The 14,209-nt window shown below is 40.7% G+C and overlaps 1 protein-coding gene across 1 annotated transcript in view; it reads left to right on the top strand.

Moving 5' to 3' along the window:
* The window catches only part of ATM (ATM serine/threonine kinase), a 110,768-nt gene that overhangs the window by 3,225 nt on the left and 93,334 nt on the right, over positions 1 to 14,209 (top strand). Inside the window, exons 2-5 of the mRNA XM_050937999.1 lie at positions 4,506 to 4,610; positions 4,692 to 4,804; positions 7,758 to 7,903; positions 9,658 to 9,822. Coding sequence (XP_050793956.1) covers positions 4,539 to 4,610; positions 4,692 to 4,804; positions 7,758 to 7,903; positions 9,658 to 9,822 — 496 coding nt within the window. The 5' untranslated portion in view covers positions 4,506 to 4,538. The remainder of the gene's footprint in view (positions 1 to 4,505; positions 4,611 to 4,691; positions 4,805 to 7,757; positions 7,904 to 9,657; positions 9,823 to 14,209) is intronic.

The following is a 14,209-nucleotide window of genomic DNA, read 5'->3' as shown; positions in this document are numbered from 1 at the left end:
TCATGGCCGTGAATTTAGTAGGGCCCTATTTATTGCTCAAGTTCACCGGCAACAAGAACCTAGGGTTGTGCAACTTTATTTGTAGCCTCAGGTTACAGGAAAAGGTCAGTCAAAGGTTGAATTTTAGGACTCTGATATAGCCTGTGTACAGCTCTGTTCTAATGCATTCTTTGTTTTGAGTCTTCGCTGTTTAAGTAAATGTGAGAAAATTATTACTGATCAATCTGATACTAGGCAGCATCTGGTTTTACAATTTCTACAAATTCTTTTAGACTTATGCCTTTTTTTTAAGTAGTGTACAGATATTAAACATGAAACATCTCAAAGGATAAAATGTAAGTTTTGTTTATCAAATCAAAACAATTGCAAAGTGAAAGGCTGTTTGAAAGAATATTTGTCAGATCTTGCCTTATCTGAACAAATTGTTTTTCTGTTCCAGCTTGTGTTAAGTGGTGTGTTAGAGTATCTTTCTGGTAATTCTTAATTTCTGTTTATTACATATTTAATATAGTAATGACCTTAACATAATGCTAAATATGAGGCAAAATATGTAAATGCCAGGAAATTCCAAGTGACGCAGTGTTTTCTAAATTCTTTCTTTTTCTAAATCTAAATTTCTAAATCTTTTTTAAAAACAGGTCTTTCTTAACCAAAGACCGATGAAAACGTGTTCATGGTTTTTTAAAAAAACATTCCAATAATAATTGCCTTCAAACATATACAATATTACAAATATTGTAATCTAAACATTGCTTCATTACGAACTTCAAACAAAAATTGACAATAAATAACTGTGAAATTGATTAAAGACTAAATGCATTTTCATTGCCAAACTGAGGAGATAAAAAGTAAACAAACAAATAGTGAAACATAACTTGAATTTTCTTAGTTGTTTCAGTTTCAGTAATCTATGATATTGTGATGTTCATACAGATGCTCCCTGGGTTACACAAACCTGACTTATGCAAATCCACACTTTCAAAAAACGTTCCGTAAGCTAGACAGTTTTGTGTGTTGTGTTGTTTTTTTTTTTTATGTAATGGTCAGGTTGTAATAACCTTAGTCCCAGATTTGGACCTTAGCGTCCAAAATATGGGGGTTAGCATGAAAACCTCCAAGCTTAGCTACCAGCTTGGACCTGGTACCTGCTGCCACCACCCAAAAAATTAGAGTGTTTTGGGGCACTCTGGTCCCTCTGAAAAACCTTCCCTGGGGACCCCAAGACCCAAATCCCTTGAGTCTCACAACCAAGGGAAATAATCCTTTTTCCCTTCCCCCCTCCAGGTGCTCCTGGAGAGATACACAGACACAAGCTCTGTGAAACTACACAGAGGGACTCCCCCTCTCCGTTCCCAATCCTGGAAACAAAAGTACTTTCCTATTTCCCCAGAGGGAATGCAAAATCAGGCTAGCGATCCAACACACAAATCTCCCCTTGATTTCTTCCTCCCACCAATTCCCTGGTGAGTACAGACTCAATTTCCCTGAAGTAAAGAAAAACTCCAACAGGTCTTAAAAGAAAGCTTTATATAAAAAGAAAGAAAAATAAGTACAAATGTTCTCTCTGTATTAAGATGATACAACACAGGGTCAATTGCTTAAAAGAATATTGAATAAACAGCCTTATTCAAAAAGAATACAAATCAAAGCACTCCAGCACTTATATTCATGCAAATACCAAAGAAAAGAAACCATATAACTTACTATCTGATCTCTTTGTCCTTACACTTGGAAACAGAAGACTAGAAAAAAGAACTACTTCTCCAAAGCTCAGAGAAAGCAGGCAGCCAGAAAAAACAAAGACAAAAGACACTCAATTCCCTCCACCCAAAGTTGAAAAAATCCGGTTTTCTGATTGGTCCTCTGGTCAGGTGCTTCAGGTGAAAGAGACATTAACCCTTAGCTATCTGTTTATGACACAGGTATATGTTCCTGACTTACACAAAATTCGAGTTACACAAGGTATTCCGGAACAGAATGCTTGCTGAAGTCGGGGAGCGTCTGTATTAATAACAAGAAGTTTGTTTACATCTGACTTAAATTGACTGTCTTTTCAAAGTTTTTCTACTGCAACGTTATGGTTGCTACATTGCACTTCCTATATATTTTGCAATAAGTATTAGGAACATAGGAATTGCCATAGTGGACTAGGCCAGCAGTCCGTGTAGTCCAGTATTATGTCTCAGAACAGTGATAATTCAGAGAAGAGTCTAAGAAACTCTGTGGTGGACAGTTATGGAATAACATGGCCATAAGGGGAGTAGAGTTGAGAAACTCATTGATTTTTGTTGCTAGCGCCCATCATTTAGTGGTTGGTTTATGTTCAGAAGCATTATCCATGCAAATGCCTAATCTGTAAGAGGTCGTAGCTTGAACATATTGAGGGAAAGTTTGGAGAAAAGAGTTTTTCATTTCATTCTGAAAGTGGTTGGGTCTCTGATAATTCCTGAGAGAGTGAGTTACATAATCTAATCTGACATTTGGAAGTTCTGCCTCCTCTATTGGTTGAAGATTTTATTGTTATAGTACAATATAGTGTCATGGCAGTTCATGGTCATAGAGGGAGAGACAGAGGCTATGTCTTGGGAAGCTAGGGCCAACAGTATGGAGGGCTTTGAATATAAGGACAGAGACCATGAATTGGATGCTGTGTTTATCAGGAGTCAGTGCAAAGTCGAGGACTAAGGTGATTACCTAATAGAAAACTGCTGAACGGCCTGGTTAAATTGTCAGAATCCAACAAAATGTGTTTTAATACACCCATATGTAAGGTTATACATCTAGGAAAAAGGAATGCAAATTATTTCTACAGGATTGGAGAAGCTGTTGGAAAGCAGTGACTCAGAGAAGTTCGTAGGTATCATTGCAGATAATTGCCTCAGCATGGTCTCTCTGTGTAATGCTGTGGCAAAAAGAATGAATGCAATCCTTGGATGTATAAAAAGTGGACTATTAAGTAAAAATAAGGAAGTGTTCTTGCCTCTGTACTTAGCATTGCTAAGATCACTACTGTTATATTGTCTAATTTTGGTGTCCACACTTCAAGAAGGATGTGGCAATATGGGACAGAGTTCAAAGGAAGGCCATAAAAATGATCCAGCGTGTGGAAAAGAAGTCTGATGGTTTGAGGTGTAAGGAGCTCAACTTCAGAGCTGAGCATTTTTTTGTTGTTGAATAATTAATTTGCTGAAAAATGCATTTGTGAGACGCACCAAAACTTTGTGAATTTCGGTCGAATTCAGCAAAAAATTTTTGCCCCCATAAGCCTTAAATTTTTTTCAGAGGTGTCAAAACATTTTGGCATTTTCTAAACTACCCATTTCAATATTTTTTAAAAAAATCAACTTTTTCAAAACATTTTGTTTGACCCAACCAAAATTTTTCTACTTGTTTGTTTTGTGAGAAAAACATAATTCAGTTTCAGTTTGAAATGAATATGTGGCTCATGAAGGCCAGGTGAGTGTTAATAGGATGGAGCACAATATTCTGGCTAGTCACAGAGGGAGGTGGGCATTTTTTCCTGCCATGGCTACTTGGGCATCCTGTGGTTTTGAGTCCAAAAGGACTCCGAGGCTGCAAATTTAACAGTCTGGCGGAAATGCTCTTGATAGAGGGGAATGTCATAGGGGAGGAAAGTGTTTTCAAAATGGTTCCCTTTCCCTACCAGCACTACCTTAGTCTTGCCTTGGCTGAGCTTTAAACGGCTTCTGATTTGGGGCTGAGTGCTGAGAGATGGAGCTATTTGTGTCATCCAAAAGAGCTGTAGAGCTAGGTGTCATCTGTTCATTTTTGATGCTTTGGTCTGTGTTGTCTGGCCAGCTCTCACTTCTCTATATGTCAGGGCAGAAGTCAGAGAGTATGTCTACAGAACAAAGAGAAACCCGTGGCTGGCCCATGCTAGCCAACTTGGGCTGTGGGCCTGTTTCATTGCTGTGTAGACTTTCTGTGGTTGGGCGAAGAGCCTGAGCTCTGGGACCCTCCCGCCTGCAGGGCTCCAGCCTTCACCCAGAAGTCTACACAGCAATGAGAGAGCCTTGCAGTCTGAGCCCCGTGAGCCTGAATCAGCTGGCAGGGCTAGCCACAGATTTCTTTTTCCTGTGTAAACATACCCACAGTCATATGAGGTGGCCCTCGTTGTTGTCAATTGTTCCATAACAACTAGTTGTGAGAATGTGTTACAGTCTTGTAATGAGACTATTTCTGATTGTACTTGTCCTGTTCTTGATGGCCCACAAGACCAATCCAGGTGCTGGTGATCCTCTCTGTGAAATAGAACATAAATTTTAAAAATACCTATGCATGTAAGACAGGATGACCACAATTATGAACTGAAAGCAACTAAAATATCAAAACACTTCCGGTAACATTTTTTAAAAAGACTTAAAATTGAAGCTAGATTCCACTTTGCATTGCATTTTCCATCTTTTAAGCAGGTTGGCTAGCTACAGTAGTAAGGCAGTTTATTTCATAATTAGAATACTGATTGTCTTTACTTTACTTTACAGATGCAAATTATTTATCTGCTGCTAAACTAAGCCATGAGTCTGGTGCTACATGAGCTGCTTGTTTGCTGCCGTCAACTTGAAAATGACAAAATTACAGAGCGAAGGGTAATTAAAATCCTTTTTTCATATGTAAAACAGTGGAGTGGATGCATAATAAATAACCTTTTTCCTGAAACACATTTTCAGAAAGAAGTTGAAAAATTCAAACGTCTCATCCGTGATTCTGAAACAATTAACCAACTGGATCGTAATTCTGACTCTAAACAAGGAAAACAACTGAACTGGGATGCTGTATTTAGGTATCATTTTTGTCTAAATTGCCATCTTTCTCACGGTACAAAACAGCACTGTTTTGTTTCACAGATTATCAGGTCAACACCAATATTTTTCCTAGATCTGCAGATGGAATTCAGAATCTTATCTGCCTGTCTGTAAATAGGAAATGTCTTTAAAAGATTTTAAATTTACATATTTTTAAAGATAGTCACCAAAAGAAAGTGAAATGGCTCAGTGTAACAGTTTCCAGTTGCAGAGGTCACACCATGCTTCAATGCTAGTGGAAACTTGATTAAGAAAGGATGATTGCTAGTGTAGTTATTGTTAGTCACCTGTTCAGATTTTATCTTATAATAAGTACTAACTTTACATTACTTTTTTTCTGATTAAATATTTTCAGTTTGTGTCCAGCTTTCAATTTCCAGTTCTTGAACATACATTTATACAGTATATATAGTATGGACTATACATATGGTGTAGATATCTTATTAGAAACTTATGTTTTTAATCAGTCCTTTGAACTAGGATAGCTGAATCATGGCTCTTGGGCCAAAGGAGTTATACTGTATGGTCTGTGGAGGCTCTCATATTTACTATGGAATCTGTTCTCACTCCTGAGGGAATTTTGCACCAAAAAATTAAATATTCTTGCCAGAGAAATAAAAAGTCTGTGCACAATAATTTAAAATTCTGCAATTTTTTTTGTCAATAAATAAATGTAGAGGCTCCAGCATGGCAATGGGAGCACAGGCCTCTGGCTGAACGGAGTTGGGAGAGCACCATGCAGCCACCATCCCGGGACATGGACTTGGCAATGAGGCTGCACAAAGCAAGGGCTGGGCTGCCCCAGAAACACCCTGGGGCCCTACCTCTCTGCTCCCGCTGCACCAAATGTGGGCAGGCAGACTTAGCCTGGCAGGATCCAAGTATAGAGGAGCTTAGTGGGGGGGATCCAAGTGTGGGGTGAAAAAGTTCTGTGTGGGGCAATCTGGGTGTAGGCAGCTCCATGGAGGGTCTAGGAGCAGGGAGGATCTGGATGCCCAGGGGCTCATTGGGAGGGTTCTATGTGCAGAGGCAATGGGACTCTGCAGGAGGGTCTTAGTGAAGGTAGTTTGGGCTCAGCAGAGTGTGGGTTTGGGGGCTGGGGCTCAGCGGGGGGATCTAGGGGAGGGGGCTCAGTGAGGGATTCTGGGTGGTGGGGAGCAGGGCTTGGTGGGATGGAGGTCTGGGTGCATATGGTTGGGGCTCATTGGGATGCAGGTCCAGGTGCAGGCTGCTCATTGGGATGGACCAGGTGCATAGAGGGTGGGGCTTGTCAGGGTGCGGGTTCAAGTGTGGGGAGCTCAACAGGGGGTGGTTTGGGTGAAGGGATTGGGCTTTGGGGGGGGTTGGGTGCGGAAGGGACAGCCCACATGGGGCAGTCTGGATGCACGGGGGTTGGGTGTTTGGGAGAGTAGCTCCTGTATAGTGATCCTTCCCCCCCACAGCTGAGGAGTGTTGGGGGCTGGAAAGGGGTGTGTGCAGAGCCGGGGGAGCTTTCTAGGAGTAAGTCTGCCTTGCCCCTGCCATTCCATGCAAGGGAAGTGCGCTTCTCCCCCACTTCCAGCCCAGCTGGGGCTAGCAACTGAGCCCAGCACAGAGTAGGAGCCACCAGCCGAGTCGTCCCCAACCCTGAGTGGGGCTGGAGCTAGCCGGCGTGGGGCTCAGTGGGGATGCCTTGAGGGATCTGGATGCATGGGGGTTGGGTGGATGGGAAGTGGGTGTGACCCAGCACTGGCAGGGGATCCCCAGCCACCTGTGATTTACTTCTCCACACTGGCTGCTCTGGGTGCCCGAAACGATGCGCCCATGCTGCTGGGAAGGGATGCGTGATCATTTTTGTGGCTTCCTTTTGCTTCCCTGTCCGAAAATCATTTTTCTGCTGGGAGGCAAATAAATCGGTAGGGGACATGAATTCTGCTCATGAAGAGTAGTGCAGAATTTCCCTAGGACTACTGTTCTATATATTCTGCGGGTTGCATCTCAATCTTCCATTGAGAGGAAAATGAAGCATAGCATGATGTGCTTGTCATTATATATAAGAGGCATTTCCATATTAAAAATCAGTGTCTGATGTCTGCTTCTATATATACATACATGCATCTAAACTATACATCTAAACTAAGCTTCAGGTGTATTTATACCATGTAATATAACAATCAAAAATATTTTTATATTACTATCTTTTGTTACTTTTGCTATGACTAACACAAGGGTTTACACTAGAAGAAAACAAAGATGCAGACACTAAACCAAGTAAATATTGCAGATCAGAAAATCAGTAATGTAATTATGAAAAACTTGTGGTATGTCTAATACAAACTAATAATCTATTTACACTACATATTCACTCTTAGTTATATGATATTGTTCTCAGAACAGGACATGATTAACCCTCCTCTTCCCCCCATTAAAATTAATGGAAGTCATGCATCTTTTTCAAGGAATAATTTTAAAATATTCAGTCAAAAACATGCTGTGGAGTCTGATATGAAACTCATTTATTTAGAAAGCATTCAAGTTTTTCTTCATTATGAACAATAAGCAGTACTTTTTAATATACTGTGCTATAGTAGTTATACATATTTGTTGTAACATGAATAATAGATGCATATCAGTATATATATATATTTTAATCACTTACTTTATGCTCAGCACTAAACATATTTTAGAGGAAGATAGACTTCTTACCCCAGGTAGCTTAAAATCTAAATAGATAAAATAATTCAGATACACAATGTACTAGATAGTCAGTTCTTGTCACTATCTGCTAACTATTTCCATTAGATTTGCACCAGTAATATGTACCTGTGTTTATTAATTGTTTCAGAAGCAAAATTGCTAAATTGGTGCCTGGATTTTAAGTTTCAACAATATGTATGCATTTTATTTTAATCAGTTCTGATTCTGACAAATACCCATTTTGTATTTTTGAAGGTTTCTGCAGAAATACATCCTGAAAGAAACTGACAGTATCAGATTGGCAAAACCAAATGTATCTGCGTCAATACAAGCTTCCAGGCAGAAGAAGATGCAAGAGATCAGCGGTTTGGTCAAATACTTCATTAGATGTGCTAATAAAAGTTAGTAATTTATATATCCACATATAATTATAGATCTTTTACTGCTTTACTGTAAGGTTCAACTGTTTACTCTGAACCAGGTGTGACATGCTATTTTAAAATATTCAGGGACCATGGTTATAAATTAGTGCTTATTTTTCTTGAATGTCCCAGTGAACTTTTTCATTGGTGTTAGAAGTTATAGATGGAAAATTTGTATTAGTTCATCTCTCCATGGTAGTATAGAATTGTTTCTTCACCTGCAGTGTAATTGCAGTGCTTTGTATAGTCTACTTGTTTACTGAGCACTTATGGTGTGGACTGTGCTTGTACAAAGCGTAGAGGAAAACATGATTTGAGGCAGAATTTTCAAGTGATAAGGTTTCTGCCAATTTCCTTGGGAAGCTATTCAATAACCCAAGTACCCTCATCAGCAGAAAGGTTTTGCTGACAGCCTGAATTGTCGTTTTATGAATTCTATCCCATTTCTCCTACTTCTGGACAGTCCTAGACAATTCCTAATCTTTCAAATGCCTGTAAAAGGGTGTGTTGACTACTTACTTATCATCTAACAAAATGATGTAGTTCTGTTCATCTTTCCTCATCAGTTAAGCACTCCAAAGTAAAATATGTGTCTCACACTGTCTATAGTCCCTCCAATTTGTTTACGTATTTCTCGTATTGAGAAGCCCAGAACTGAACATAGTATTCAAGTGCAGACTCACCAGAACCTTGTAGATGGGGCTATCACTTCTCTGTAGCCCAGAATCACATTTAGCTTTTTGCTGCTAGGTTGCATTGGAAGCTCATCTACTTTGGTTGCATCATCATCCTTATGTTTCTTTCAGCCTAACTCAAGTCTTTTCCCTCTGTTAAATGTTGAGACTCCTATATGTGTTAGCACAGTGGTTCTCAACCAGGGGTCCGAGGCCCCTAGGGGGTCGCAAGCAGGTTTCAAGGAGTCCACCAAAATAAACCAGATAGCAGGGCCAGCGTTAAGTCACTGGGGCCCAGGAAAAAAGCCAAAGCCAGAGCCCGAGTCCCACCATGTGGGGCTGAAGCCCGAACCCTGCCTCATGGGGCTTTAGCCAAAGTCCAAGCAACATAGCTTTGTGGGGCCCCTTGTGGCCTGGGGCCCTGGGCAACTGCCCTGCTTGCTACCTCCTAACGCCCGCCCTTGCTTTTAATCTACTTGATATGCAGAAAAACTTATTGTGGCACAGGTGAGCCATGGAGGTCTTATAGCATGTTGGAGGGTGGGGGGGGGGGAAGGAAAAAGGTTGAGAACCTCTGTGTTAGCATGCATTTTTTCAGCTGAATATCACTTTCATTTCATGCTAATATTCTAAAACCTCAGAATCCCTTTGTGTTATTTCTCTGTTCATTGGTGCTTGTGAATGTAACCACTGTATGGCTTATCCCATTTTTCAGACCACAGTCTTTTAGGTAAATTCATTATTAGAAAGAGTTTCTTTAAAAACAAGAGCGTTAACAAAAACAGATAGAAATTGCAATGTGATCTGTCATATACAGAGAACATGCTATATGTGCGTTATTCCTAATATTTTCAAAAAAAGTTGCAAGCTACAAGAAAAAGACTTCAAATATTTGTTGGTAGTAGAAGAATACAATGGGAGAAAATATTCTGTAACTTTGAGATAAATATCGTAATGTTCAGATTTTATGAATTCACTAATTCTAATCTTGGCTTCATTATTCAATACTTGGTTTAATTAAAAAGCCTATGTTTGTACCTCCTGCTATTTTCTGCATAGGAGCACCCAGATTAAAATGTCAGGAGCTTCTGAATTATGTCATGGGCATCGTGAAAGATGCATCAAGTTGTGCTATTTATGGAGCTGACTGTAGTAGCATACTACTAAAGGATGTTCTTTCAGTGAGGAAATACTGGTGTGAGATATCTAAGCAACAGTGGTCAGGTTAGTATGTTACACTTCTGTTTCAGTAATGTCTGTTTACAAACATGTATTTCCTAGTATAGAAATGTGTTTAGGCATCTTATTGTTATTTACTGTTTATTATTATTATTATTATTTATTTGTATGTCAGTAGTACTAAGAGGCCCTGTTGTATGAGGCACTGTACAAATATATAGTAGAAATAGCCTCTACCCAAAGACTTTACAATTGAAATAGACAAGACAAAGGGGCAGGGGTGGATATTACAGTATTATTCCTCTATTATTATCTATTATTCCATGTAGGTTAACTTGTGTACCAGGAACAATGACTCAGTCAAATCATTTTTAATGTCCAGTGTATTTTTGAGACTATATTGGCTGGTGTGGTTCATGTATTACTAGTGAGTATTATTACCTGTATTATGGTAATATCCAAAAATCCCAACCATGTGCAGACCCCTTTGTACTAGGCCCTGTGCAGACATATAGTAAGGGATAGACTTGAAGAACCTGGAGTCTGAGAAGACCAAAAATTAAAAAAAAGACTGAAGGGATGGGGAATGTGATAGAACATAAAAGCCGTGCTCCATGACATTTGACACATGAAAGATGGAGGAGGGGGACATCATAATTTCTGAATTAATACAAAAGTGCTGCCCATGGCAGCCCCTCAGCCTGCTCATTATCAGCTGGCAGAGTTATTATAATCACCACAGAAGAAGTGAACCTGAAAGATTTGACAGAGAGGATGGGGGTGGATATTGCATGCATAAATGTAGAAGAAAGTGCAGAAACAGTTGCACTACTGGGAAAGTGCCTAGGGATTGGAGATGTCATACTTGAGAAAAGCACTACGTAAAATCATATTCTGAACTGTAGCTTGAAGGAAATTGGTGTAATTTCAGACAAAAAAGACAAAACAAAGAGTTGGGATTGCTGATATACTCCATCCAACAGATGCTTTGGTCTTGTTTTGATTAAAAATATCCACACACAGATATTGAACATAAGAACCTAAGAGCATCCATACTGCATCAGACCTGTGGTCCATCTAGACCAGTATCCTATCTCCACCCAGAGGCAGATTAACACGGGGACCCCGTAAAATTGGGTACCCCAGAAACAGATGGCAGAAGATGTTTGTGGGGGAGGGGTGAAAGCCCCGAGCCCCGGCAGAAGCCATGGGGTGGGCAAAAGTCCTGAGCACTGACAGAAATTGTGGGACAGGCAGTGAGAAGCCCTGGCAGATGCTGCTGGGCAGAAGACTGAGGTCAGGTGCTGCAGCCCCCGTGGTGGCAGAAGCCATGGGGCTGAAGCCTCAAGTCCCACCCCCCCCCTCCCCCACCCTCGTGGTACAGTTTTTAATACCAAGGGATGCAATGCCAGGTCTCCAGTTTTCAACTGGAAAGTCCAGTTGGAAAGGAGGCCTGGCAGTGTCCGGTCAGCAATGCTGACCGGATGCTAAAAGTCTGGTTACTGGAGTAACTGAAATCAACCTCCCCACCGAGTGGGTGGGAAGAGCAGCAGCTGCTGCTGAAGTCTGGAGGAGTTGCTCAGCTGCTGACAGAAAGAACTGTCTGGCTCCCGGATCCAGTTCCAGACATTCCGGCAGAGAGGTAGGTACCAACTTCCAGGCCACAGGCAGGAAATCCTGTCCTCCCTGCTGTTCCCCGATTTGCCCAGCCCCTTGCTCCACAGACCAACACCACCACCCGCCCTGCTGTGCCCTGATTTGAGGAAGGTGCACTTATGGGGTTTCGAAGTGGGAGCGATAGAGGTTGACTCGTCCCAAACTATGAAGGTTCATAACCTTTGAAATATCCCCTCCACCAGGCTCTCACACATGTTCAGATACTTGGCACTCCACCAAGATGAACAGAGTAAAATTGTCACTCATCTCCAACATGGCCGGGTCCCCACATGATGCAGGAGAGTGAATCATGCTTTGAAGATGCAACTGAGGATATCATTACAGCAACAAACCTAAGAAATTAAAAAATCCAAAAACTCCCTCCCCCCAATCCATCTCTCTCACTAATTACATCAGAAACATTTAACAGAAGTTTGTCTTTTCAAATAATACCTGCTGCAACATGCAAATGACTTGCTATGTGATTGGTTAGGTACCAATCGTATCCATTAGAATTGACAGTAAAAAAAAAAAAAAAACTTATTGCCACTAAATTTGTTTATGAAATCCACAATATGGATCAGCATTAAGCAGGAGTGCTAGGAGAAAGCTGAAACAAGCAAAGGAGGTTAAAGAAGTTGCTTTGGTACAAAAAATACTGACAATAAAACAATACTTCAAGGAGAGAGTGAAAGGAGAAACAGTGGACAAAGCCGACAAGGTTTGTTCAGCACACACTCTTAGTGGCAATGGAGGCCTTGGCCTTCAAGAAGAGGAAAGCACAGATCAGGATCTGCAGGAGGCAGGCAAGCTGGGACTGAGTTATGCTGATGAGACACGTTCAATACAAGCAGATGAATTTGGCAGTGATCCTGCATTGTGGGATAACACTGATGAAAGTTTCAGGAATTTTTGGATTGCTGTGAGTTCAGCTGCCTGTCCAAAAAAATAAATATATGTATATATTAAAAAAATCTTTGCTTCTGCTTGGGTGATGGGAGGGAAGATACATTTGCTGTTTGAAGATCTGTTCGCTTTTCAGCTGCACAATGGTGAATCTGTTATGTGGCACTGGCTTATTTACTCACCGTCTCCTGGAAATGTTTACTGGTTTGCCTGCAAACTTCTTTCAACCAAAACACATGCCTTTATTGAAGGTTTCAGTAATTGGAAACACCCTGAATGTCTTTCTGAAAATGAGAAAAACTTGGACCACCGAAATTGTATCCTCACACGGATATGGCATGCAAAGGCAGTTGACAGGGACCTAGTTCAGCAGTTTTAGGCAGAGTGTCAGTACTGGAGAGATGTCCTTAAGCGTGTTGTAGCAGTTATTAAGTTCTTAAGTGACTGTGGACTCGCATTCCATGGCCACAAAGAGCTGTTAGGGTCACCACATAATGGTAACTATTTGGGGATTTTGGAGCTGATTGCTCATTTGATTCATTTTTGGCAGATCACTGAATTTTAGTGCTGGTGGAAAACGAATTTGCAGTTTTAACATTGAGCAGAAGAATAGCCCAGCTGTACCATTAGGAGATTAGGACCCTGGAGCCAGCTGCTTGGGCAGCCCTGGGGTCAGCCACACTGGCCCCTACAGAAGTCACGGAGGTCACAGAAAGTCACGGAATCCGTGACTTCCGCCACCTCTGTGACAGACATGGATCTCTAATTACTGTATAATGCATATGCACAAGAGGGCTGAATTAAAGGTGCACTGACATTTCCTAACTTTGAGTTCTAGACTTTGCAACTTTAATACTATCCTTTTAACATATTTTATATGTATAATAATATAATTGTGATTTTTTTAGCAGGCTCTTGAAGTTGCTATTCTTCAGTTGCCAAATTCCAGTTAATGCTGAGATGTAGAGCCTTGCACAGATACAAAATTCATATCCACAGAGCTGCAGGGCTCCACCAGGAACTACAGAATCGAAAGCAGCATGATTGTACCACCCCCAGGACACACAGACTGCTGCATGGAAGGGACTCCTGTCCAGGAGAGTGTGAGCCGCTAGCACACACTAGCATGACCAGGGACCACTGCCAGTGAGCTTGGTACTCGCCTCAGTGGATGGGGCTGGGGATGGTACAGCCTTGCCAGAGGAGCTGCCTGCGCAGGGCTCTGGCTGCGGTAGAACTCTGCAGCTCCACGGGTATAAATTATGTGTCTGCGCAGGGTACTACTGAGATGTCCCTGTAGGTTTTAGTACTGATCTCTAAAGCTCTTTTATATATCATCTCCTACAAGATATAAAAGTAATGCTTATACCGTGTAACACTGCATTTTCAAAGCTCTATGAAGTATTGGTTTAATAATTATCTATTAAATAAAAATATTAGAAAATGGAGAAAATCAAATTTTAATAGTACCTAATACACCTTTTCCATTGTTCTGTTGGTACTCATTGGAACATTACACTCTGCCATATCATAGTACAAGTGAAAATTGTGACTGGTGACATGCTAAAAGGGAGTGAAATAATTCTCTGTAAGAATTAGCTGAAATGTTAGTAATCTTTAGGGTGTTTTTTTTTCCCCCTTCAGTTTTTTTGTTATTCTGTTTTGTTTTTTTGTGGCATTCAGCTACCTGTGGTACGTTTAGATAATATTTTCTTAATGTTTCTGTGTGCAGTTAAATTGCAAAACAGAGAATTAACTTTTGTGAATAATGATCCAAATGTCTATGATGTTAATAGCAAGTGAATATTTTCAGAACACAGACAAAATATTTTAATTTTACTGTTTAAGTGGTGGTTTTTCCTTTCTGTGT

This window comes from Gopherus flavomarginatus, chromosome 1 (genome assembly GCF_025201925.1).
Source record: "Gopherus flavomarginatus isolate rGopFla2 chromosome 1, rGopFla2.mat.asm, whole genome shotgun sequence".
In the NCBI taxonomy this organism is placed as follows: Eukaryota; Metazoa; Chordata; order Testudines; family Testudinidae; genus Gopherus; species Gopherus flavomarginatus.
The sequence above is the reverse complement of the archived record's forward strand: the minus strand, read 5'-3'. Positions and strand labels throughout refer to the sequence as shown.